Source organism: Eulemur rufifrons, chromosome 1 (genome assembly GCF_041146395.1).
Source record: "Eulemur rufifrons isolate Redbay chromosome 1, OSU_ERuf_1, whole genome shotgun sequence".
NCBI classification, from domain to species: domain Eukaryota; kingdom Metazoa; phylum Chordata; class Mammalia; order Primates; family Lemuridae; genus Eulemur; species Eulemur rufifrons.
In genome coordinates this window covers 8,437,388-8,464,122 of record NC_090983.1, presented here as the reverse complement: position 1 = coordinate 8,464,122, position 26,735 = coordinate 8,437,388, and the positions used below count along the sequence as shown (strand labels likewise).

The 26,735-nt window shown below is 42.8% G+C and overlaps 2 protein-coding genes across 5 annotated transcripts in view; both read left to right on the top strand.

Annotated features, from left to right (window-relative positions):
• The window catches only part of LOC138385406 (nuclear body protein SP140-like protein), a 30,091-nt gene extending 25,228 nt beyond the window's left edge, over positions 1 to 4,863 (top strand). For all 3 annotated transcript variants that reach the window (XM_069471920.1, XM_069471800.1, XM_069471894.1), the window contains 4 exons: positions 75 to 137; positions 2,718 to 2,822; positions 3,327 to 3,469; positions 4,656 to 4,863. In XM_069471920.1, coding sequence (XP_069328021.1) covers positions 75 to 137; positions 2,718 to 2,822; positions 3,327 to 3,469; positions 4,656 to 4,697 — 353 coding nt within the window. In that variant the 3' untranslated portion in view covers positions 4,698 to 4,863. The remainder of the gene's footprint in view (positions 1 to 74; positions 138 to 2,717; positions 2,823 to 3,326; positions 3,470 to 4,655) is intronic.
• Positions 4,864 to 20,679: 15,816 nt separating this feature from the next.
• The window catches only part of LOC138385328 (nuclear autoantigen Sp-100-like), a 46,119-nt gene continuing 40,063 nt past the window's right edge, over positions 20,680 to 26,735 (top strand). For both annotated transcript variants that reach the window (XM_069471664.1, XM_069471568.1), the window contains exon 1: positions 20,680 to 20,759. In XM_069471664.1, coding sequence (XP_069327765.1) covers positions 20,728 to 20,759 — 32 coding nt within the window. In that variant the 5' untranslated portion in view covers positions 20,680 to 20,727. The remainder of the gene's footprint in view (positions 20,760 to 26,735) is intronic.

Below are 26,735 nucleotides of genomic sequence, written 5' to 3'. Positions count from 1 at the left end.
TTTTGTAAAACACTACAATTTGTGATGCAATGTCATAGACAAGAGATGTTGGTGTCATTTTTCTACTTTCTCAGAGAGAAAAACTGCCATCCCTGAAACTTTGAGGAGACGAAGAAACAGAAGAGGCAGAAAAAGAGGTAAAAAGAAGTGATCAAAACACTTTTAATAGTGAACCATCTAGATTTTTATTTTATATTCTGTGCTCTGAGTGAAAAATCAGTTTTCTTAACTGGTTTAGGGGCAGCCAGTATGGGAGCCACAAACTTGGCCACAAGTCTGGCATCAGTCTTCCAGACTTCAAACTTTACTACAGGGCTATAGTAACCAAAACAGCACGGTACTGGCACAAGAACAGAGATATAGACCTTTGGAACAGGATAGAGATCTCAGGTGAAAAACCTCCTCATATAGCCATCCAATCTTTGACAAAGCAGAAAAAAGTATACATTGGGGAAAAAACTCTCCATTCAATAAGTGGTGCTGGGAAAACTGGGTATCCATATGCAGAAGATTGAAACTGGATCCCCACCTCTCACCTCTCACAAAAATCAACTCACAATGGATGACAGATTTAAATGTAAGGCATGAAACCTTAAGAATTCTGGAAGAAAATGTTGGGAAGACTCTTTTAGACATCGGCCTAGGTAAAGAATTTATGAAGAATACCCCAAAGCAATCACAGCAGCAACAAAAATAAACAAATGGGACCGGATCAAATTAAAAAGCTTCTGCACAGCCAAGGAAACTATCACTGGAGTGAACGAACAACCTACAGAATGGGAGAAAATATTTGCTTTCTGCACATCCGATAAACGGCTGATAACGAGAACCTATATAGAACTTAAGAAAATCAACAAGAAAAAATCAAACAACCCCATCAATAAATGGGCAAAAGACATGAACAGAAACTTTTCAAAACAGACAAATGGCCTGCAAACATAAAAAAGTGCTCAATATCTCTAATCATTAGGGAAATGCAAATCAAAACTACAATGAGATATCACCTAAGTCCAGTGAGAATGACCTCTATCAAAAAGTCCCAAAAGGGCCGGGCGCGGTGGCTCACGCCTGTAATCCTAGCACTCTGGGAGGCCAAGGCGGGTGGATCGCTCAAGGTCAGGAGTTCGAGACCAGCCTGAGCAAGAGTGAGACCCCGTCTCTACTAAAAATAGAAAGAAATTATATGGACAACTAAGATATATATATACAAAAAACTAGCCGGGCATGGTGGCGCATGCCTGTAGTCCCAGCTACTTGGGAGGCTGAGGCAGGAGGATTGCTTAAGTCCAGGAGTTTGAGGTTGCTGTGAGCTAGACTGACGCCACGGCACTCACTCTAGCCCGGGCAAAAAAGCGAGACTCTGTCTCAAAAAAAAAAAAAAAAAAAGGTCCCCAAAATAACGAATGCTGGTGTGGCTGTGGAGAGATTGGAACACTCTTACACTGCTGGTGGGACTGGAAATTAGTACAACCCCTGTGGAAACTAATTTGGAGATACCTCAAAGAGCTAAAAGTAGAACTACCATTTGATCCAGCAATCCCACTACTGGGCATATATCCAAAGGAAAAATAGACATTCTATAATAAAGACATCTGCACTCAAATGTTTATAGCAGCATAATTCACAACTGCAAAGATGTGGAAACAACCCAAGGGCCCATCAATACATAAGTGTGGTATATATGTACCATGGAATACTACTCAACTACAAAAAACAATGGTGAACTAGTACCTCTTATATTATCCTGGATAGAGATTGAGCCCATCCTTCAAAGTGGGGTATCCCAAGGATGAAAAAACATGCAACACCTGTACTCGCCATCAAATTGGTATTAACTGATCAACACTAAGGTGTTCACATGGTAGTAATACTCACTGGGGTGCCGGTCAGGTGGGGAGGGCAGGAGGGACAAACCCACAGCTAATGGAAGTGAAGCACGCACTGTTTGGGGGAAAGACACGCTTGTAGCCCTGGCTTGGGTGAGGCAAACACATTACATGTAACCAAAATATTTGTACCCCCATAAAATCCTGAATTAAAGTAAATAAACAAATTAAATTACATAAAAAAAAGAAAAGTTGCTGTCATCTTTCGGACTTCTATGAGGTTCATGCTGAAAATTTACAAGACACATAGTAATGTTAACACCAGAAGCAGTGTTTTTTTTTTTTTTTTTTTTTTGAGACAGAGTCTCTCTCTGTTGCCCAGGCTAGAGTGAGTGCCGTGGCGTCAGCCTAGCTCACAGCAACCTCAAACTCCTGAGCTCAAGGGATCCTCCTGTCTCAGCCTCCCGAGTAGTTGGGACTACAGGCATGCACCACCATGCCCGGCTAATTTTTTCTATATATATTTTTAGCTGTCCATATAATTTCTTTCTATTTTTAGTAGAGATGGGGTCTCGCTCTTGCTGAGGCTGGTCTCGAACTCCTGAGCTCAAACGATCCGCCCACCTCGGCCTCCCAGAGTGCTAGGATTACAGGCGTGAGCCACCGCGCCCGGCCAGAAGCAGTGTTTATGAATCTCTGTTGGTTTCTTACAAATATATATTGGTTATAAAAGGATTTGTATTTAATTAATTAATGAATTACATTTTAATAGATTTGCATTTCCTAATAAATTTGCATCTAATAATAATAAAAACAAGGATCTGAGGATGGGTAGGAGAGATGCTGCCCAGTTGTAGAGGAAGATGGAATGAACAAAATGCTTCCTTGCAGGTCCAAGAATTCCCAAAGATGAAAGTATGAATTTTCAACTTCCTGAACTTCCTGTGACCTGTGGTGACATAAAGGGGACTCTATATAAGGAGAAATTTAAAAAAGGTGAGTTTCCTGGTCTTCTAGGATTTTCAACTGGAAAATACCCATGCAAATAGCACACTGTTGAGGAGTAGATATCTGCTTTGGGGGATCCCAAAACCAGCCCCAGGTCTGATTTGCTAGGAGCTCTCCTAGGCCTTGGTACAAAGTCACACTCACAGCTCGGGTTTGTAAGACTGAAAGGACGCAAAGCAAAGTCAGCAAAGGGAAAAGGCACATGGGGCGAAGTCCAGAAGAAACCAAGAGCAAGCTTCCAAGAGTCCTCTCTGGGTGGAGTCACACAGGACTCACTGCTTGAAGGTCAGAGAAATATACACACATGGCAGGGAGTTCCCTTCTTGCCCGGCCTTTCAGCCTGAGTGTGGGGCCCCTGATGTCACACAGGACAATTCAGACTCTCCTGCTACTGATCCTGAACCCAAAGTGGGTGGCTCCAGATCCAGTGTTGGGAGAGGCCAAGTGTAGGTGTTTTCACAGTCGGGAGCTGAGCTTGTCTTGGTCTTACAGGAACTGCAGAGAAGTGTATAAAGAGTGAGACTGGAAGGTGGTTCACTCTCAGACGATTTAAAATTAGAGGAGGCTACAATGAATCCAGCGACTGGAAGCAATGTATACGCTGCGGTGGATATCCCCTGAAAGATTTGATAGAGGTATTCTACTGATAAACAGCTTAAATTGAGGATTGGGCTCTCACACCAGGCTTTAGCAGAATTTCTAGGTGTCCAGAAAACCATCATGACTCCCCTTGCCCAGGGCCCAGTCTATATGCTGCTACTATTAATAATGTTCCCCCAGGTGTGACCATGGCTGGCTTATACTACAGCTCACTCCTCTAAGCGCAGTAACTCTTCTCCTTTTGAAGGTAGGACACTAAATTGTGAACTTGACTCTGCCATGAATAAACTGTGCAGTTTGGTCACATGAAAGTAACTTAAATTGGAGGGAAAGGGGTCTTAAACTTTGGGGGCCAATGTTAAAAGTAACATAGTAGAATTATATACCTCAAAATAATACGTCAGGATAGTTAGTTCCTACATTACACAATATTTGGACAATATTCCTTTTCATAAGCCACCTAAAATTTGTTCTTGAAAGAGAATACAAATAAATTGCATTTTAAACTAACTGCTGTGCTCCTCATATGAATCCCCTGATGTGGACAAAGCAGGGACAGGCACTTTGCTGAGGATGAATCTGTTTCTTTTGACTCTGGATACAGTGATTTCTCAGTTGCACACCTCAGACAGCCCTTCCCTGTGCCACTCTAACCATAAAGAAGAGGGAGGTCTTTGTTAGGTAAATGTTTATTGAGCTACATCTAAAGCCATGAGGGAGTACAAGGTGTGAGCCCCTACCTGGGCAGAGGGCTGTGCTTTAGTAACCACAGGCCTGCACAGTGTGAATGCTCTGAAGAAGGACACCTGCAGGAAGAGATGCAGGAGGAAAGACGGTCATTGAGTTTGAGAACAGTTTCTTGGAACAGTTTGCACTGAGCTCGGGCTTAAAAGTAGAACAGTTCTGACAAGCAAAAATGTAGAACAAGGCATTCTACATTTATAAGAAAGGATGGCATGAAAATCTGCTCCACAAAGTGTTAAAAAGTTGTGGATAATGAGGTGTGATACATTTATTGGACTGACTGTGGACATCATGAGGCCAGAGGAAGTAGCCTAAACACTTCTTTTATCCTTTAATCCCTGAGGAATCGTGGAAGATACCTAGAATTTGAGTTGAAAGAGGGATATGCAAGTAGAAATATCTAGAAGACATTCAGAAATATTGAGTCCATAAAATAAAAACAAGGACCCATCATATCATTAATCTCTTTTCTTTCAGAAAGGATATCTGCCAAAACCACCGAGAGGCAGAAAAAAGTGATTATCCAGTGACTTTCTGCTGATGCCTCATCATTCATATTGTTGGTTTTCCATCGCTGTAGCCTTGCTGTCTTTAAATTGACCAATCATGAGAAAATTTGATTGCATAATGTGCTGCTTTCAAACATTATATAAGGTATAAGGCTGGGACTTTGAAAAACAAAACATTTGAGATAAAGGTGGGAACAATCCTTAAAAATAAATAAGACAGATGTCTTTTTTATAGCATGTCTTTTGTTCTTTTGGGTAGATGCCCAGTAATGGGATTACTAGGTCAAATGGTAGTTCTACTTGTAGCTCTTTGAGGTATCTCCGTATTACCTTCCACAGAGGTTGTACTAGTTTACAGTCCCACCGGCAGTGTAAGAGTGTTCCTATCTCTCCACATCCACACCACCATTTATTGTTTTGGGACTTTTTTTTTTTTTTTGATAAAGATTTTTTATTTTTTTTTTATTTATTTTTTTCTTTTTATTTTTTTTTTCAAGTTAAAAACAACAGTTTCATATTTTTTTCCCCACTCCCCCTTTCCCGAGTCAGCACCTTCAAGTGTTACCACTCCCCAAACGGTGCGCAATGCACTCATTGTGTAGGCATACCCCCATCCCCTCCCCCACCCCTCACCTCAGTCTGATGTCCAATTGGTGTCGTTCCCAGATTTGTATTTAGGTGATTATCAGGGAAACCAATTTTCTGGTGAGTACATGTGTTGCTTGTTTTTCCATTCTTGGGATACTTCACTTAATATAATGGGTTCCAACTCTCTCCAGGAGAACCATAGAGATGTCGTATCTTGTTTTGGGACTTTTTGATAAAGGTCATTCTCACTGGAGGTAAGTCACTTGAAGCTCTTATACGTAACCTAAAGATTTGTACCATTGTTTCTTATAGCTGAGTAGTACTACATGGTATACATATACCACATTTTGTTAATCCACTCATGTATTGATGGGCACTTGGGTTGTTTCCACATCTTCGCAATTGTGAATCGTGCTGTTATAAACATTCAGGTGCAGATATCTTTGTTATAGAATGTCTTTTGTTCTTTTGGGTAGACAGCACCTCTTGTATTTTCCTGGAAAGAGTTGGAACCCATTCTACTAAGTGAAGTATCCCAAGAATGGAAAAATAAGCACCACATGTACTCACCATCAAATTGGTTTCACTGATCATCATCTAAGAGCACATTTAGGAATAACATTGATTGGGTGTCAGGTAGATGTGAGTGGGGGAGTGGATGGGTGTATACATACAGAATGAGTGCGATGCGAACTGTCTAGGGGAGGGACACATTTGAAGCTCTGACTTGGGGTGGGGTGGAGGGCAATATACGTAACCTAAACTTTTGTACCCCCACAATATGCTGAAATAAGAATAAAAAGTAATAATAATAAAAAACTAAAAAAAAAACACAGTAAAAAAAATATATATATGTATATATATATATATTGGACCTCCACAAAAAAAAAAAAAGATTTGCACCCCCGTAATATGCTGAAATAAAAAAAATTAAAAACAAAACAAAAAAATAAATAAAATGAAATAAAATTAAATAAATAAGACAAAATTGACCTCGTGAGTATGATTTAATAACAGATCTGAAGGCCATTCTTTCTCAAAATTAAATATAAAAGATGGGGCTAGAGTTGGAAAAGCAAGCATGATTTTGAAATGCACAAAACAATACATTGAACAACTATTGTCTTTACAACCTCAGCTTACACACTGATTGTTTTTCATTGGTTTTTATAGTCTCTGTCTTTAATGAAATAAGAATGAAGCAAGGCCGGGCGCGGTGGCTCACGCCTGTAATCCTAGCACTCTGGGAGGCCGAGGTGGGCGGATCGTTTGAGCTCAGGAGTTCGAGACCAGCCTCAGCAAGAGCGAGACCCCATCTCTACTAAAAATAGAAAGAAATTATATGGACAGCTAAAAATATATATAGAAAAAATTAGCTGGGCATGGTGGTGCATGCCTGTAGTCCCAGCTACTCGGGAGGCTGAGACAGGAGGATCCCTTGAACTCAGGAGTTTGAGGTTGCTGTGAGCTAGGCTGACGCCACGGCACTCACTCTAGCCTGGGCAACAGAGTGAGACTCTGTCTCAAAAAAAAAAAAAAAGAATGAAGCAAAAGTTTCCCTAGAAACATCCTGTGGTCAATACAGATGACCTAATGTAGAATTCCCTTGGAACGTGTGTACCGCCATATTCACCCAGGGAAGCAAACAACAAAACACACCTTCTCTTTCTTTCTTTTATCTTTTTCCTCCACTACATACACACACATTCACAGACAGACAGACACACACACACATACACCCACATACACAGAGTTCACTGGAAATTTTTCCTTCATGCCACCCTTGAGTGATTGGAAGGCAGAAGTGCCCTGTAAAGCTGCTGACCAGGAAAATCATTTCCTTCGTGGAGAGGCTCTTTGGCCCCACCAGAGATGCTGTGCAGACCTCACTTCCATCCATGAAGGTGGAGTCTCCCTCCATGGAAGTGGCAAGTGGAGTTCACGGACCACTTGTCTCCAAGCTGAGTGGATTCCAGGGAAGGTGGTGAGATCCTGTGTGCTCTCCACAGCCTCTCCTAGGCTGAGCGTGAGGGAGAACCTGGTGAAGGAAGGAGGTGGACGAACTTCCACTTTCCTAACCTTTGACATTAGTGACCCTAGATAACTCTGCCACACCAGGATACCACGGTTTTCACAGAGCTGGCTTCTGGGGCTCTTTGCTACTCTGGCTTTATGACTAGAGATTCAGTGACTAGGTCCCACATCCACTGAGATTTCTGGAGAAGGAGACATTATTTGATCTATTGCTTAAGGCCAAATATGTCTGTCCAGGAGAGTCAAGGGAGACTCAGTCTGGGCCAATCAATTGAGTCGGCCTCCCCCATCCCTTCATTGCAGGCTCCCTCTCTCTATTCCCTGTGAGCTCCATGGCCCTACAGGGGCAATTGCCTCAGTTCTCACAGGGTCTCTCCAAAGGATCTCCTGCCCCAAACCCTTGGCTTCTGATGCTCCTGTCACTCACAGCTCCACATGGCAGGTGCCGCTATTGGTAGCTTCCCTGCTCCTAAGTTTCTTATTAAACCTGCTGGTGGCAGCTGACGGGCTCTGGGATAGTAAGATATAAAAGTCCAAGCTGAGGATTTACTGGCTGCTACGAAATCTCAACTCCTGAGTGACAACTGTGTTCATTTATTCACACAGTTATGTGTCCATTCAGCAAACAAATGTGGAGCAACTGCAAAGGCCCACATGATGGGGCCAGTCAATGGCAATGCAAAGGAGGACCAAAGGCAGCCTTAGGGGCTGTGTCAACCACGTTGTCTTATCGAGGGAATAACTAGTGGGGTGAGGTGAGGGATTCTAGGCCACTCAGATACTACGCCAGCTCTTGGCCAAAAGGCCAAGAAATAATCCAGGCCAAACAGAGCCAGTGACAAGTCCTCTTCTCCCATCATTGTGCTTTGGATCGCACTGGGTGCTTTCTCTATGGCCTCTGCCCTGGCTGGAGGTAAAAGCTGAAGCAGTCATTGTTCCAGACCTGAAAGAGGCCGAGTCATTCCACAGATATCCAAGGTCAATGCAAGCTCTTGGGATTCAAGAGAAAGTGGAGAGGTGCTTTCCATCAGGAAGAAGAACTGCAGCACTGGGGACCTTGGAGGCATTTTATCTTCAGGGCTGTGTCTCTAGGGAGCTGCAGAAAGCAGTGGAGTTCCTTCCTGGGATGCTTGCATGGCCTCCAGACTCTGGGCCCTGTGGTCACTAGGGGGTACAAGAGATGAATTATCAGCCCGATTCCCTTTGCAGCTCCTCTGAGTGGGATGCTGCTTTCTAATTTACATAGAAATGTCTAAGGGAAGGCGGAGAATAAGAAGGAAAAGATAGCAGACTAGAAGCAGCCCATGAGCATGCCTCTCTCAAGGAAAGGATCATAAGTTGCAGGCAGACGCCTACATACGGATAGCTCTTCTCAGAAGTAACATTGTGAAACCCCAGAGAAGTTCTGTGGGACATTTGGAGTGAAGGAGAAGCTCACAGGTGATTAATTTGACAAGGTAAAAATGATCTGTGGGGAGACATCTACACATGGGGAAGATTAGGAGGATAGAGAGCTGGGGTGCCATGCTCACCCCTCAGGCACTATGGCATGAGTTGTGAGAGGGCTACTTCCACTGCCACAGATCTCTGTCTGGACTGACTGGGGAGCTGCCTAGGGTCTGTGCATAGTCATTGCACTGGAGAACAGGTGCAGTAAGGATCCGGTGGGTGTCAGTCCCAGGTTTCTGCAGCTCATGCCATCCTGAGCTCTCAGGTACACAGCACCAAGTTAGCACAGGACTCAGCTTTTCAGCAATAGCCTTCACATTGCCCTTATCAGGCTTTGAAGGGGGCAGACAGAGTGGATGCTCCCCTATGCTGTGCCCTGTGTCTGGGAGTCTAGCACACCTCCCCACAGCATGCTGGGATCTGAGCAGAGGAGATTCCTTGGGTCCTACAGGCTCGACCTGGGAACTTTTGGGTGACTGCCTCAGCATGACTTGGCATGAGGGGAGAACTCTGTGGTCCCTGGGCTGCTGGAACCAAACCCTGCCCGTGCAACTGGGCACCTGTGGTCCCTGAGCTGGTGGAACCCTGCTGCCTGAGTTGCCCTGCCTTCACAAACCCCAGTTCTGGCTCTGAGGCACTCACCCTTCAACCCGAGGATCCATACCTGTGGCCCCAGAACTCCTGCCAGGCCCAGATCACTGCCTCTGAGATTCCAGCACTGCACCTAGAATCCAAGACCCCACCCCTGAGTATTCACCCCTGGGCCAGCAGAAATGTCCTGAGGTCCAACGCCCCACCAGGGACCTGCAAGCCTCAAACTACCATTACACCTAGACCTGGTTTGAGCAAATGCCCATAGCCCAGGCACCCATGAGAACAACCTAGGTAGCAGCCACTGTCACCTCTGTATGGAGAGCCTGGGCAGAGCAATACCTACAATGCCACCCTTCTTGGGGAGGTTCTAACCCAGCCCCCAACTGGAACTTCCTACAATGATCTGTCGAACAATCCACCACCCCACACAAAGATCATCCAGCACTGGCCTGAACTGTGGCATTCCCAGGTGAATGGGGCAAAACAGAACAACTAAACTATAGGCTTATAGGGCACACACTTTTCCCCTGTTGGGTCAACATTTCAGACTAGGAAAAAATGTACAATATAGGGACTGCCCCTTGTTCTAATTAAGCAGGAGAAGTCCCAGCAAGGACAATAAGTGCTCTCTAAACCTATTTCCTCTGGGCTGAGAAAAGAGAGGGCCAATGAGAAGAAACCAGCAAAAAATACCTGAAAACACAAAGAAAAAAAAACATACAGTTTGACACCTCCAAGTCATCACAATGGAGCTACGGTAATGGATTCCAACCAAAGGAAATGGCTAAACTGAAAGAAATGGAATTCAGAGTATGAATGGCAAATAAGATGTATGGAATTGAAGTTGAAAATTCAAGTTGAAAACCAACAAAGGAGCCAAAAGAATATTTCAGGAAATCAATGAAATATTTCAGGAAATCAATGCTAAAGAGCTAGACACATAAGAAAGGATATATTAGAACTTAAGGAAATGAAAGAGTCATTTAGAGACTTTTAAAACATAGCAGAAAGCTTCAACAGATTAAACCAAAGAGAAGAAAGACTCTCAGAGCTTGAGACGAGGCTCCTGAGCTAACCCAATCATTTAAAGAAGCAGAAAAGGGAATAAAAAAGATTGAGCAATCACTTAAAGAGATATGGGACTATGCAAAGCAAACTAATATACGAATTATAGGTATATTCTCCTTTTGCTGAAGGAGAAGAAGAAATAGCTAAAAGCATGGAAACTTTATTCAAGGGAATTGTTGAGAAAAACTTCCCTGGTATCATCAGAGGTTCAGATACCTAGATACAAGATGATCATCAAACACCCGGAAGATTCATAACAAATAGGACATCTCCAAAACACATAGTAATCAACATGGCCAAAGTCAAAATGAAGGAGAAAATTCTACAAACAGCAAGATGAAAGCAACAACTAACCTTCATAGTAAAACCCATCAAGCTAATGTCACACTTCTCAGTAGGGATTTTATAAGGCAGAAGGCATTGGGGCTCCATCTTCAATTTCTGTAAACAGAACAACTGCTAGCCTAGAATTTTGTATCCTGCAAAACTAAGTTTCACAAGTGAAGGAGAAAGAAAGTCTTTTCCAGGTAAGCAAACACTGAGGTAATTTTCACAACCAGGCCTTCTCTGCATGAAATACTCAGCACTGCATCATACTTGAATCAGCAAAATAGATACCCACCAGTGTAAAATCACCCAACAAAGCTATAGGTCACAGCTCTTATAAAACAATAGCACAAGGAGGAATATAAAGCAATGAAGTTCTATCTACCATGATGAACTGAACAGCATCCCACATGACAGTTCTACCAATCAACATTACAGTCTGCATGTTCCACTGAAAAAACAAAGGCTGGCTGAATGGATGGTAAAAACATCCCAAGTCTGCTGTCTCCAGGAAACATATCAAAACCACAATGACACACACATACTCAACATGAAAGGATGGAAAATAATATTCCATGAAATGGAAACAAAAAGAGAGCAGGTATAGGCATTTTCATATCAGATAAAATTGATGCTAAATCAAAAATGGTAAAGAAAGTCAAAGATGGTCATTATGTAATGGTAAAGAGACTAATTCAACAAGAAGACATAACAATCCTAAATATATATACACCTAACCCAGGAACTCCCAGATACATAAATCAAATTCTACTAGAGCTAAGCAAAGAAATAAATACTAGCATCATAATTTCCAGGTACTTCAATACCCCACTAATACAGCTGGACAAATCATCAAGGTAAAAAAGAAAGAAATACTGGACTTAAACCAGACACTAAAACTAATGGTCCTCAATGATGATGATCTAGCACCTCTTATATTTTCCTGGATAGAGTTTGAGCCCATCCTCCAAAGTGAAGTATCACAAGAATGGAAGAATAGACACCACATGTACTCGCCATCAAACTGGTACTGACTGATCAACACTAAGGTGCTCACACAGTAGTAATATTCTTTGGGGGTAGGATGTGGGTAAACTTACAACTGATGGACGTAGTGAGTGTTGTAGGGGGTAAAGGGCACGTCTCAATTCCTGATTGGGATGTGGCAAAGTCATAACATGTAATCAAAATGTTTGTACCCCCATAATTTCCTAAAATAAAAAATAATTAATTAAAAAAATAAAAATAAGGCCGGGCGCGGTGGCTCACGCCTGTAATCCTAGCACTCTGGGAGGCCGAGGCGGGTGGATTGCTCAAGGTCAGGAGTTCGAGACCAGCCTGAGCGAGACCCCGTCTCTACTAAAAATAGAAAGACATTATATGGACAACTAAAAATCTATATAGAAAAAAAATTAGCCGGGCATAGTGGCGCATGCCTGTAGTCCCAGCTACTCGGGAGGCTGAGGCAGTAGGATCGCTTAAGCCGAGGAGTCTGAGGTTGCTGTGAGCTAAGCTGACGCCACGGCACTCACTCTAGCCTGGGCAACAAAGTGAGACTCTGTCTCAACAAAAAAAAAAAAAATAAAAAAAAATAAAAATAAAAATAAAATAAAATAATAAAACTAATGGACCTAACAGACATTTACAAATATTCTACCCAAAACTACTGAATACACATTCTTCTCATCAACACATGGGATATTCTTCAAGACTGATCACATATTAGGCCACAAAACATGTCTCAACAAATTTGAAAAAATGAAAATCATACCATGTATGTTCTCAGACCATAGTGGAATAAAACTAGAAACCAATTCCAAGAGAAACACTCAAATCCACACAAAGTCATGGAAATTAATCAACCTGCCTCTGAACAATTATTGTGTCAATAATGAAATTAAGATAATTAAGATTCCTTGAAGTTAAGGACAAAGGAGACACAAGGTACTAAAATCTATGGGATTCAACAAAAGCATTTCAAAGAGGAAAATTCATAGCCTTAAATGCTACATCAAAAAGATAGAAAAATCACATACTAACAACCTAATGTCACATCTCAAGGAACTAGAAAAGGAATAGCAAATCAATCCCAAAGGCAGCATAAGAAAAGAAATAACAAAGTTCAGAGCAGAAGTAAATGAAATCTATAAGGAAAAAACAAAACAAAGAATCAATGAAATGAAAAGTTGGTTCTTTGAAAAGATAAACAATATCGATAGACCGCTTGCTAGATTAAGCAGGATTAGAAAAGAACCAAGTAACATCAATCAGAAATGAAAAAGGAGATAGTACAACTGATACAACAGAAATACCAAACATCATCTGTGAATACTATAAAAATCTCTATACACATAAAATAGAAAATGTGGAGGAAATGGACAAATTCCTGGAAACATACAACCTCCCAAGACTCAATCAGGAAGAAATAGACCTCCTGAACAAACCAATAATGAGCAGCAAGATTAAAACTGTAATGGAAAATTTTCCGACAAAAAAAAGCCCCAAACCATATGGATTCAGAGATGAATTCTACTAGAGCTACAAAGAAGAGCTTGTACACATACTACATCAAGAAGGAAGGAATCCTCCCTAACTCATTCTATAAAGCCAGTATCACTTTGATACCAAATTCAGAAAAGGGCACAACAACAACAGCACCTACAGACTGATATCCCAATTACGCTTTTATGGTTGTGCATGTTCATGGTGCCATCGGGATGGAATGGTCTCCTGATGGCAGGAAATAAAGATATTAAGTATGTCACTGAAATAATAGCCCTGATATTGGCTGTGGCTGAGCCCAAGCAGGTGGCCACCATGCACTGTCCTGGTCACCAAAAAGGAGACACTTAAATTGCAAAACAAAGTCAGGCCACTGACAAGGCTGCCAAGAAAACTGCTAAAGGTGATCTACTCATCGGGACCCTGATACCTCAGCTAGATTTAGATCAATATAAGCCCCATTATACTGATGAGGATGGAAAGACAGCCAAATGCTGGGGCTTTGACACTTGGGATGACACAGCTAAGTGGAGACAGAATTCTCATGGACTCATCCTTCTACCCAAAGCTTGGTTCATCCCCTTTGAGGCACCTACATGAATACACACATTATGGGCATGCTGCCTTAATGGATTTGGTGGGGACCTCATTTAAGAGGACTCCGTTTGTAACAAACTATCCAAAAAATAACTCAAAGCAGCTTTGCATGCTTGAAACAATCCCAAAACAGAAAAGTGACCTCCTGCACAGGGAACCCAACATAAGGGGACCCACCCTTTCAATGATTGGCAAATTGATTTCACTCAGAAATCATTAAAATGTCTAGAAACTTCAAATAGCTGCTTGTACTAGGGGATACTTTTTTAGGCTAGGTAGAAGCTTACCTTACCCAAATGGGGAGAGCATCTGCAGTTACCTGAATCTTTCAGAAGGAACTCATTTCAAGGTATGGTCTCCCTTCCTCCATACAGAGTGACAATGGAAACTCTTTTATATTGGCGGTAACTCAACAAGTAAGTAAAGTTCTATATCTAGAATGTAAATTGCATGCATCCTTGTGACTTCAATCTACAGGAAAAAAATGGAGAAAAATGAATCATACTTTAAGGAAAACTATGGCAAATTTGATGCTGGAAACCCAACTAAAATGGGATAAGGTGTTGGTGTTGCCCTCCTCTGGATAAGGTAGACCCTAAAAGCAGGCTTATGATAAATCCCTATGAAATAGTTTATGAGAGACCCTTCCCAATGCCCCGAGGTAAAAATGGTAATAACACCATAAGTGAAGAAAACAGAATAAAGTGTTATGTCAAACAAATAAAATAAATACTAACTACTTGAAAGAGTTTGCCCCTTTCAAGTCCCCTGCCCAATTGGGAGCACCCCAACCCTTTTAACCAGGAGACCAGGTGTTGCTTAAAGCCTGGAAAGAATGAGGATCTGAAAAACAACTGGCAGAGAAATGGAAGGGACCCTATGAAGTACTTCTCACAACTCATATCTCGTTGAAACTGTCAATGGGTCCATCATACCAGAGTGAAGAGGTGTCCTGTGGAAGAAGAAGACACAAGCCCCCAGTGGATGGGCCAGCCTTTAGGCAATCTAAAGTATCTGTATAAGAAGAAGGAAAAATGAAAACATTGATATTTTTGCTAACTTTTCCTTGGTTATTTATTCTATCAATAGAATGGAGAGACAACCCCTTAGTGAGGATTTCCCAAACTATCACCTCCTCCTTTGCTAGTCTGTCTCACTGCTGGGTTTGTCATCCTAAACCTCAGGCAGTGCAAGACCATTCTGATCCCATAGTTATTCCTGTATATAATTTCACCAGTATACCTTCCTACACTCTTGAATTTGTAGAAGCCAGTCTCTTGATCACCTACTGGGTGCAACTAATAGTTCTGTAGTCAGCGGTCCCATGTTTCTTACCCAGTCCCATATCAGGCACTACGTACAGGGCAACAGTAAGGACCCACAGTCCTACTGGTGCACTTTCTACTGACCTACCAGTCTCCCCACATTGACTACTCATTTTATTAATAAGAATGTAACTGATAGTCTTTTGAGCCCCACCTTCTCTAGATTACCCTGTTAATAAGTGCTTTAGCTACTCTCATAAGGACCATGGAACTCCAATTTGTACCACAGTATGCCAGGGAAAAATGTATCCCCAAGGCTTAGGAAAATTACCAATATGTCAGCTCCAGGAAGGACAATATAGACTTCCTTATACAGACCTTTGGTTTAAGAACTTAACTTAAATGCTACCTGAGAATGACTCTATAAATCTTTGAACAGGAGCAGGTACTATCTATGCACCCCTTGGATACGTTTTTGTCTGTGTAGGCAAAGTAGGAAGTCCTTAAGCTTATAATTGCTTAAATAGCTGGACAGTGGGGGAACTTGTTTATTGGGAATCCTCACCACTCCCTTGTCAGTCCATAACAGATCTCAGACTACTCACCGGACTAGCTCCCTGAAATTATTTTCATGAATAACCAGGGAAATTTTAGATGGGGACTCCATCTAGGGGATCCTAAAACAGTATTCCGGGGGGAGGAAATCCCAGATGGAGATGAGTACTTCTTTGGCTACAGTCTACTTCCATGGTGGGGAGTGGAAGCTTGTCAACACTTGCTTGGCACCTATCTGTGACCTTGAGGATGATTGCCAATGAAACTGCATAGCTGCTCAAAAAAAAAAAAAAATCTTTAGACTCTTTAGCTCAAGAAGATCTTGATAATCCCATTGCTTTGGACTACATTTTAGCAGAATAGAGAGGTATTTGTGTTGTAGCTAATTCTCCATGCTGTGCTTATAGAAATTCCTCTGCAGAGGTGGAAGTATATGTTGAGAAAATTAGGCAGCAAGCTACCTGGTCACGGTAAACTGCAGAACGTGGAGATTTGGGATAGGGATATGTGATTGGTTTTCTAATATTTTCTCTTGCCTGCCAAGTGAGGTGAAAGCCCTCCAATCAGGTATCCCCCATTTCACCTTGTCAGTCCTCACAGTTGTAGTTGTTGCTTATGCCCTTTGTCGCCTGGTGATCTCTTGCATCGTTATTTTTGTAAGTCTACTAACGAAGCCTTGACAGAAAGAGAAATGGCATAAACAAGTACAAACCTTCCATCTAAAACGTCACCCCATTTAGCAGGAAGCAGCTCGATGACGACGTCACCCCTCCTCACATAGCCGTGGAAGGATAAGATTGACGCTGAGGAATGTGCAACAGAAGTAACGGTGGGAAAAGAGGCAATGGAAAGTTTCACACATTATCCTTCTAAAAACCCCACACTTTTTGGGAATTAAAACTTGCATTCCATCCACCGGCCACTGATCAAATGGTCAGAAAGATGTTCTTTGCTGTTTGTTTTTTATCATCTTTAAACAGAATTGTCCACATAAGGACAAAGACCACCAGGTCATAGTCACTGGAGATAAGGTCACCATCGCCCAAGAACCAAAACACAAGACCAAAAACACGAATTATAGTTAAGCAACAATAGCCCGAAGTGACACTGATCAAGCAGGCCTGAGTCCCACTGCTGAAAAGCCTTTTAACAAGCCCTGTGTTTCTGCGTAAAGGGAGGATGGTAGGCTTTGAGACACTAGTGCACTGTCCTTCTCATTTCCCAGCAAATTAATAAACTTCTCTTTCCTTTGTACTCAAACCACTTCATTCTCATTGATTCCCCCTCAGGGACAAGAACAGAGCTTTGGGTTGTGTTTGGATAGCTGCAATCTTGAGAAGAGAAACATTTTCCTTTTGTTTCCACAGAGCCCAGCTCTAAGGAGACTGTAATTCCGATCATGGCCACTAGAGGGGAGTGGGGATGTGGCTAGAGCTAAGTAGGGGAGGAAAGCAGGTACTGGGCAGCGGTGACAGGGACACTGGGCTGCTAAAATGAGAGATGGAATCACAGGCCCTTCCTTGCCTTGTGTGCACACAGTGTGTCTGTGTCGGCCTTGCTGAATGGGCTGGTCATGGGAAAGATACATGAGCTGGTATCAGCGAGCCGTGGGAGTCTGTGCCAGGGTACAGGTGATATCTGCCTTTGTCCTGTTGTGCATACAACAGGGGCTTAAACTGAAGGACTACGGGTGATCTTGCAGACTGTAGGTGGGGACTGGAATGTGGCCCTAGGCCAGCGCCCTTGCTCCTGGTGCTGCACAAGGACTGTGGCTTCCTCAGGGGTGTTTCTCATGAATGCTCCCTGGACTTTCAGCCGGTGCCCAGATGGACTTCCTGTGCTCCCCTTCCCTTCCCCACTCCCCACAAGCCCTCACCCTTTAACCTCTTCCTCCTCTGCCATGACAGCTCTTCCCATTCATCCCTTTTTCCAGGATTCACTCCCTTTCAATAGAAATAACCACATTTGCACCCCCAACAATCCCTTGGCATCCTCCAAACCTGCAGCCTCAGGTGGCCAAAGCCTCCACCACCTTAGCTCTGCCAAGCAGAGGACCAGGAGAGGGAGGCAAGGCTTGGTCTCAGCTTTACCCCAGGCCCCAAATGCTGATATATTGCCACCAATGCCCTCTGAGCTCAGGGGATAATTGCATCACAATTATGCAATTACAGGGGGATATGACCCCAGTCAGTCTCTGCCCATCTGGGGCACAGGTAGGACAGAATTTGAGGAGACAGACATATACCCATATGCTTGAACCCTTTACGGTGTGAGAGGCTCCCCCAAAATGTATACCTTTTTCATACCTGAGTTCCAAACTAACTGAGAGGTAGGCAAAAAGGAGAGATGGATGGGGATCAAAATACCAGTTTTATTCTGATAAAAGCTGCAGTGGGGGGTGTGGCATTGATGTGTCACTAAAACAGCATCTCTAAAACTGAAACCTAGAATTGGGCTTATCCACATGGCCTCAGGCTGCTCCAACCAACCACCCCTCACCGCACGCCCACGAAGTCCCCTGTCCCTGTGCTCCTGAGCTGGGAGGAGCCAGCAGGGCCCTGGTCCCTGCAGACAGGATGACTCCAGGGAGACCCAACAAGGGGCAGACTCTCCCATTCCCCAAGGACCCCAGTCAGAGAAGTCTCCCACATGAGACAGGAGGGGACAGGCAGAGACCTGGCATGTGGCCCTGACTGGTGTCCAGCTCCTAGGAGGAGACGCTGCAGCAGGACTGAGTGCTCCCCTGGAGGTCCCAGGCTCCTGCTCTTCACTCTCCATTTCTCCCCGCTGGAGGGTAGCCAGGTTCTCCACCCTCACACCCCAGTGGGTGCTGTCCCTGCGCCTGCGGCTGCCTCCTGCCCTTGAACTCTCCTGTCCAGGATGCCGACTGCCTTAGTCATCTCGGGGATGCACTTTCGGTCCCCACAGTGTCCACCCAGCTTGGGGAATCACCCCCACTTCTGAAGTCTGAACTGAAACTGCTCTTGGGGAAGCTTACGACACCCGTCACCTTGCTGGGTCCCCTGCCTGTGTCCTTCCTCGATGACTGCTCTCCTGCTGCCCAGTTTTCCAGGCTCCAGTAACATGAGCTACTTCTGTGACAGGAGGAAGGTTCCCTGTTGCCACTGCTCCTCACAGCCTCTGAAAATGCCCCAGGAGCTGCATTATTTCCTTCCCATCAGTCCAGCAGGATTTTAGAGGTTCAGCCTGCTTCTTAATTTGATCCTGCCCTTTCCCAATCCCAGTGGGTCTGACATTGTTGTCTGGATCAAAGAAACTTTGTTTTCTCCACAAAGAGCTGCAGATTCTTCATAAACTGCCATTGCTTTTGCAGAGTGGTGCGTGCTCAGCTTTTTCTAACCCCATCTGCATGAATGTCCCCTTCCCCACTGCCAAGGGCAGCACCGGCATGGGAGTGTCCACCCGAGAGGGTCAACGTGTGTGGATTTCCCCGCCCAGCCCGCTGCCCATTGGCCTGGAATTGCAGGTGTGACCTTAGCAGACCCTACGCAGACCCGGGGAAAAACTGGCACATTTATGTCAGTGCTGGCTCAGCTGTGGCCTGCGCCTGCCTGCTGCCTAGGGACAGAGAGAAGAGAGAGAGGGGACACCACGGCAGGCTGGTCTGGTCCGAGCCTGGCCTAGCTGGAGCCGCTATGCCAAGGGGAGGCTGGGAGCAGAGGACAGCTGTGCCCAACAGAGGCTCAGCTCACCAGCTCCTCTGCCCACAGTCGGGGGGTTGGCGGAGAGACACAGAAGGAGAGACCTAAGGGTGTGCAGCACCTGGTAGGCCCAGGGACCCTGCTCTCTGGAAAAGATGTCCTCATCAGTGTCCTGGATCTGTCCCAAGCAGACTGGTGCTCACTTGCTCCTTTGGGGAAAGAAAGAACAGAAGTGGAGCGAGGGTGGAAACCCCCTTCTCCCATATTTCCAAGTGTGACTGAGCAGTCACCCTTGTCCACAGCTGGAGGAGGTGGGATTCAGTGGGAGCCAGTGTGGAAAACATCCCCGGAGCACTGTGCCCCTCTGGCCCCTGAATCGTGCCCTGCTCCGCCCTCTGCTCACCTCGGGCCCTGGATTCTAACGCCCCCGGCTCCCCCCGGCCTCCCTGTCTTCACCTTTGCTGCTGTGCTGATGCAGAGCGTCTCCTAGGTCACTGCTCACTCTGTGCGGAATGATGGATCCGAATCTGAGTGAACGATCTGCACAGACACAGCTCCGAGACAGACGTCACCCCCAGCCAGAGTCACCTGCCCATCCTTTCTAGATCACCTGGTTCCAACCTCCAGCTTCCTCCAACGAGAAGCATTTGCCCTCTCAGGCTTCCAGTGACTTCTCTGAAGCTCAGGTGTCTCTTCTTCACCCCTGGTGCTGTAAAGCAGCCCCTCAGTCAACAGGCCTTAAAGCCTTGCACCTAAAATGCTAACCGTTGTCACCAACTTGGCGCCAGCGTCCTGCCCCAGCACATCCTCCCCGGTGTCTAATGCCGGGCATTTCGGCTCTCTCCAGCCCTGTGTGCCAATGTGCAGACCTAACTCCGGCCAGTGCAGGCTCTCCCTCGGGCCTGAGAGCGATTTGACATTTCTGGCTTTCCCTCCAAGCTGCCCCCACCACCCCAGCCTTCTCAGCAGGGGGAAGAGTAAACATGGAGTTTACCCCCACGCCTTCCCACATATACTGTGTTGCCCTCTGGAAGGCAGAAGCAGCTGAAGACAGTTTGGGTTCAAGTGGATGTTTTTTCTGTCCTTTGCACAAACATGTGGGCTCCTGGGAGCTAGCCCTTGCTCGTCCTGGGGTCCTCCTTCCCTGGTCCTCTAGGTGTTACCCAGGGCCTCTCTCCATCCCTCTGCCACATTTCGGGAAGCTGAGAATGGCTTGGAGTAAACAGGGAGAGACGCAGTGTCCACAGCAGGTCAGGAGCTTGGAAAAATAGTTTCACTTCTCTTTTCCCCATTTGGGCGGAGCCTTCTCTGGGTACTTCAGTCTGTGGGCAGAATTTCTGGGCAGCCACAGTGGGCACAGGCCAGGAAGACTGGACGAATCAGAGCCCAGGCTCTGAGAATGGCAGGTGGAGGCCACGACCTGAGCATCAGGTGAGTCTTTATTTCCCTCCTAATCTCTGGCAATATTGCTGCTTTTATGCGTTTAGTGCCGTTCATGTCTGAAGCTTTGAGTTCAGTCCTGCTTTGCACCCTCTCCTGTCCCTCTGCCTTATTCTACTTTCACATAGGTCGTGTCAAAGAAAGTAGAAAATAGACGCTCTGGGGTAAACACCTGGCTTACCTTAAACGTTAGATGTTGTGGTCTCACCTGTCCTGGGAAGGGGCGGGGCGAAGGGGCGGCTCCTGCGACTCCCAGGATGTTCCCATGACTGTCCTGGGGTCTGATTCTTCCTCCATTGACCTTGATCAGAGAAAGGAAAAGGAAGAGAAAGGCCCAGGACGGCAAAAGACTAGTGTAGGCTGAATATTTCTATTTTTACTTTAATTTCCTGTTGCAGGATGGGGGATACCTCTGAAAGGAAAAAGGATAGAAATCCTATCTTTTCTCTAGTAATGGATTCAGAAATAACACTGCTTAATTTTTTAATTTAAATGTTTTTATAAAAAATAAATATATTATACATTCATGTTCATAAAGTTGTAACCAATATGGAAGTATATAGAGGAAAAAATCCTTACCACTCACTGCCCCCCTCCTCCCCGCCCCCCCCGCCCCAGTAGCTTCCTTTCCTGGCCCGGTGGAGAGTCTTGAGTTCAGCCTTCCTCATCTTTTCCTACTTGCTTACCTATATTCAGTGTGTTTTTGTAAATACAAAATTTGTGTTCCAGTCTTGTAATAAATGGGATTATGTTGCACATGCCCTTCTGCATTTTCACTTATCATAATAGTGGAAATCTTAGACATCTTTTCACCTTAATGCATATAGACCTACCTCATTCTTTTTACCAGCTAAATGCTATTCTATAGAATTGATATGCCACTATTTTTAAAAAATTTATTTATGTATGTATTTATTTATTTAATTATGAAACAGAGTCTCTGTGGCCCTGGCTGGAGTGCAGTGGCATCATCATAGCTCACAGCAACCTCAGACTCCTGGGCTCAAGTGATCCTCCTGCCTCAGCCTCCCAAGTAGCTGGGACTACAGGCACATGCCACTGAGCATGGAGAATTTTTGTATTTTTAGTAGAAACGGGGTTTGGCTCTTGCTCAGGCTGGTCCTGAACTCCTGAGCTCAAGCAATAGTCCCATCTTGCCCTCCCAGAGTGCCCGGATTACAGGTGCAGCCACTGCTCCTGGCTGATACACCATAATTTTTTAAGTTGAAAGACATATATAGGTTGTTTTCAGTTCACTTTTACCAATAAGCTGTAATAACAATGATTACATATTTCCTTTGGGCTTTTTGCATGTATACAAGTATTTAACTTGTGTCAACACCTAAAAAAAGGGAATTATTGACACAATGGGTGTTAACATTTACTTGTTTATAGATCCTGCCAAATTGCCTTTCTAAGTGACTGAATCAATCAATATATTTTTCTACCAATAGCAGATGAAACGAACAAGCCATCTCCCCACACCCAGCCGAACTTTGCAAAGCTGATGGATAAAAAGTTGCATCCTGTTTTAATTGGTATTTTCTTCATTATGTGGGAAGCTGAACAGTTTTTCATTTTTATTGGCCATTTAAATTCCCTCTTCTTTGAATTACTCATTTATTTTTTTTTTTTGCCAATGTTATTCAGTTGATGTGTTTGTCCTTTCTTTCATGATATGAGAGAGTTCATTAAATATTCCAATAAGTATAAATATACTTTTCCTGTCTTTTATCTTATTAAAGCTTAAAATTCAACATATAGACCATGGTGGTCCTGATTTTATAAGATAGATGCGCACTAATTGCTATAAATAAAGTGCTGCAGAAGGTTACTGACATGTTCCATGAGCACTGCCAGGTATAAGGTAGTTCTTGTGATCTTCAAGGTGGCAGATTTGCTTCTACCTTTATTTCAGGAGAAGTTTCTTCTTCTATATCTCTGAAAACTTCTTCTCTTTCAATTTTTAGGCCAAATTATTCTTACAGTGGAGCAACTTTAGCCTTCATAGCTTTTATCTGCTGCCTAGTGCTTTCATCTTTTCAGTTCTTTACTTTGTGTTAATAACGGTTGTCTCAAGCTTTTCCTCCATGACAATTATCTGATTTTTAATAGGGTTTTGTTTCTTGTAATTTCTATTTTTTTAAAAAATGGATTCTTTCTATTTGAGAGGGATCTTAATTTGTTTCTACAACTGTGCAATCTCCACTTTACCCCATTATTTTATTAATTTATTGTCCCATTTTCACGGTCTTGCTTTATTTAGGTTTTGTGTGGCATTAAGCACTGTGGGGACATTCTGCTCATCTTGTTCAGATTGCATTCTGTGTTCCTTTGTTCTCTCCTGTGCCTACTGTGGCTGTTGTGCCTCACCCCCAACCTCCCACTTCCTCAGACGTAATCCGAGTGAAATTTTGTTTTCACATTTCCTTCCTTGTATGAGGCCAAATTGTTTCCTCTCTGAGCTACAGTTTTAAGGCTCTATTTTGATTCTTAACAATTTTTCTGAGGACATGAATAATTGATTAAACCATCCTTTTCCCCACTGATTTGCAGCGTTACCCTTTTCCTTAACCACGTTGCCATATAGGCAGGTGCTTTTCTGTGCTCTCTCTTCTCTGCCGTCGGTCCGTGATTGCCTCTGCTTGTGCCAGTACCACACTGTCACAATGGCGACAGCTTCCCAACAACTCCTGCTACATAGTAGAGTAAATCTACGTCTCCTCTTCCTCCAAAGTGTCTTGACCTTTGTGTTTCCAAATCAGCTTCTCAAAATCTTATTGGGATTTTGTATGAGATTGCCATGACTCTATGGACCGATTTGAAGAGGATTGACATCTTTACAATATTATGTCTTCCATCTCATGTATATGCTATATATATATATTACTAATTTACAAATATTTTCTAATAAATTTCTATTTTTCTATTTGAAGGCTTTGTACTTCTAGATTTCTTCATAGATATTTGATATCTTTATGCTATTATAAACCATAGTAGTCCTCCCTTATCCACAATTTTGTTTTCCATGGTTTCAATTAATCCAGGGGTCAACCAAGGTCTGAAAATATTCAGTGGAAAATTCCAGAAATAAACAATTCATAAGTTATAAATTGCTGGCCATTCTGAATAGTGTGATAAAAATCTCATGCAGTCCCACTCAGTCCCACCTGGGGTGAGACCCATCCCTTTGTCCAGCACCTCTATGCTGTAAATGCCACCCACCCACCCATTAGTCACTTAGAAGCTGTCTCAGTTATCAGATCAACTGTTGTGGTATCGCAGTGCTGTGTTCAGGAGCCCTTATTTTACTTAATAATGGCCCCGACGTAGGACAGTGGTGATGCTAGCAACCCAGATATGCCATGAATAAGCCATAAATTGCTTCCTTTAACTGAAAAGATGAACATTCTAGACAATAAGGAAAGAAAAGACAATTGTATGCTGAGTTTGCCTAAGATCTACAGTACAATGAGATATTTTGAGAGAGAGAGAGACCACATTCAAATGGCAGGGACTACTGTACTATCTTCTCTCTTCCGTATGAATCTGTATAGGTGACCCCTGTTCTGACCTATGGTTCTATTTTTTGTTTCAATACTGAAATGTTTTACTTACTATGATTTTATAGGTAATATTTTGTAATCTATCTTGCTAGGATTCAACTGAGAGACAGTGAATGAAGAGTTAGATTTAGGAAGAATTTACATTTTAAACAACTCTGAATGATCCCAGCTACAGACATGTATATGTCTTCATTTATTCAAGTGTTCTGAAATCTTCATGATTTGTTCTTTGGCCTTGATTTTCTCTATTTTCTTGATAATATATCTAGGTATGTGCTTTAAATATTCATTCTCTGAGTCTATATAAGCTTTTAAAAAACGTATGTAAAACTGTGTTTATTTATTTATTTTGGGGGGATGTAAATTTTTCAGTTAAAATCATATCCAAAGTTTAAAAACATTTGTCATTCTACAGAGAAGCATAATGTAATACTTTGGAAACACAGAACATGATATAAATTGTTTGAATTAAAAAGTGACCAGAAGTTAAAATATTTGGTTGTGATTTCCTTTTTATTTCTTTCCTTTTTTTCAGTGTCATTGAGATATAATTGACAAAGTTGGATACATTTAAGGTGTACAACGTGATCATTTGATATATGTAAATATTGTACAATGATTGCCACATTCAAGTTAGTTAACATATCCATCTCCTCACATAGTTACTTTTTGGTGTGCGTGTGGTGAGAACATTTAAGATCTATTCTCTTTGCAAATTTCAAGTATACAAGGGTTCTCTGGAAAGTATCCAGCCATTGTTAACACTATTTTTCATATTACATGGCTGGATACTTTCTAGATAGGTCTCATTATTATTAACTGTAGTCACCATATGGTACATTAAATACCCAGAACTTATTTATATTATAAGTGAACTTTTATACCCTTTGACCAACATTTCTCCATTTCCCCCACTCCCCCACCCCTGGCAACTGCCATTCCACTCTCAATGATTTGACATTTTTAGATTCCACAATCAGTGAGATCATACAGTATTTGTCTTTCTGTGTCTGACTTATCTCACTGAGCATAATGCCCTCAAGATTCATCGGTGTTGTCACAAATGGCAAGATTTCCTTCTTTTCTGTGGCTCAGTGTTCCATTGTGTGTGCATATAAAATACATTATGATATAAAATATGTTATACATATTAATATATAATAATATTCCTTTGTATTTTCTTTATTCATTCCTCCACTAATGGACATTTAGGTTATCTTCATGTCTAGGCTAGTGTGAATAATGCTGCAGTTAACCTTGGGGTGCAGATAACCCTTCAGGATACTGATTTTGTTACCATTGAATATATGAGGGCTGTCTGGAAAGAATCCAGCCGTGTAATATGAAAACTAGTATTAAAAATGGCTGAATACTTTCCGGACAGCTCTCGTATACCCAGATGTGGGATTGCTGGATCCTATGGTAGTTTTATCTTTAATTTTTTGAGGACCTTCCATACTGTTTTCCATAATGACTATACCAATTTACATTTCCCCAACAGTGCACAAGGATTCTCTTTTCTCTACACCCTTACCAACATTTTTATCTTGTCATTTTTATAATACCCATCCTAACAAGTGTGAAGTGATAGCTCATTGTAATTTTAATTTACACTTTTCTGGTAATTAGTGACATTGAGCACCTTTCATCTACCTGTTGGCCATTCATATGTCTTCTTGGAAGAATGTCTATTTAGGTCCCTTCCCCATTTTTTCAATTGAATTATATTTGGGTTTTTTTGTTTGTTTGTTTGTTTATATTGAAATGTACGAAGTTCTTATATATTTTGAACATATAAGGGTTACTATTATCAGGTAAATGGTTTGCAAATATTGTCTTCCATTCTGTAGTTGTCTTTTCATCCTGTTTATTGTTTCCTTTGCTGTGCACAAGCTTTTTAGTTTGAAGTAGTCCCATTTGTTTATTTTTGCTTTTGTTGCTTGTGCTTTTGATGTTGTATCCAAAAAAAACATTGCCAAGACCTATGTCAAGGACCTTTTTTCCTGTTTTCTTCTAAGAGTTTTATGAGTTCAGGTCTTACATTTATGTCTTTAACCCATTTAAGTTAATTTTTTGAGTAATATAATTTCATTATTGTGTACATGGATATTCAGTTTTCCCAGCACCATTTATTGAAGAGACCACCCTTTCCCCATAGTGCATTCTTGGCATCATTGCCAAATATTACTATATGTATTTGTTCATTTCTGGGCTCGTGATTCTGTTCCATTGGTTTCTGCGTGTGTTTTCATGCCAGTATCATATTGTTTTGGTCACTATTGCTTTGTAATACAGTTTGAAATCTGAGACGCCTTCAGCTTTGTTCTTTCTAAAGATTGCTTTGGGCCAGGCGTGGGGTGGCTCGTACCTGTAATCCTTTGGGAGGCCAAGGCAGGAGGAT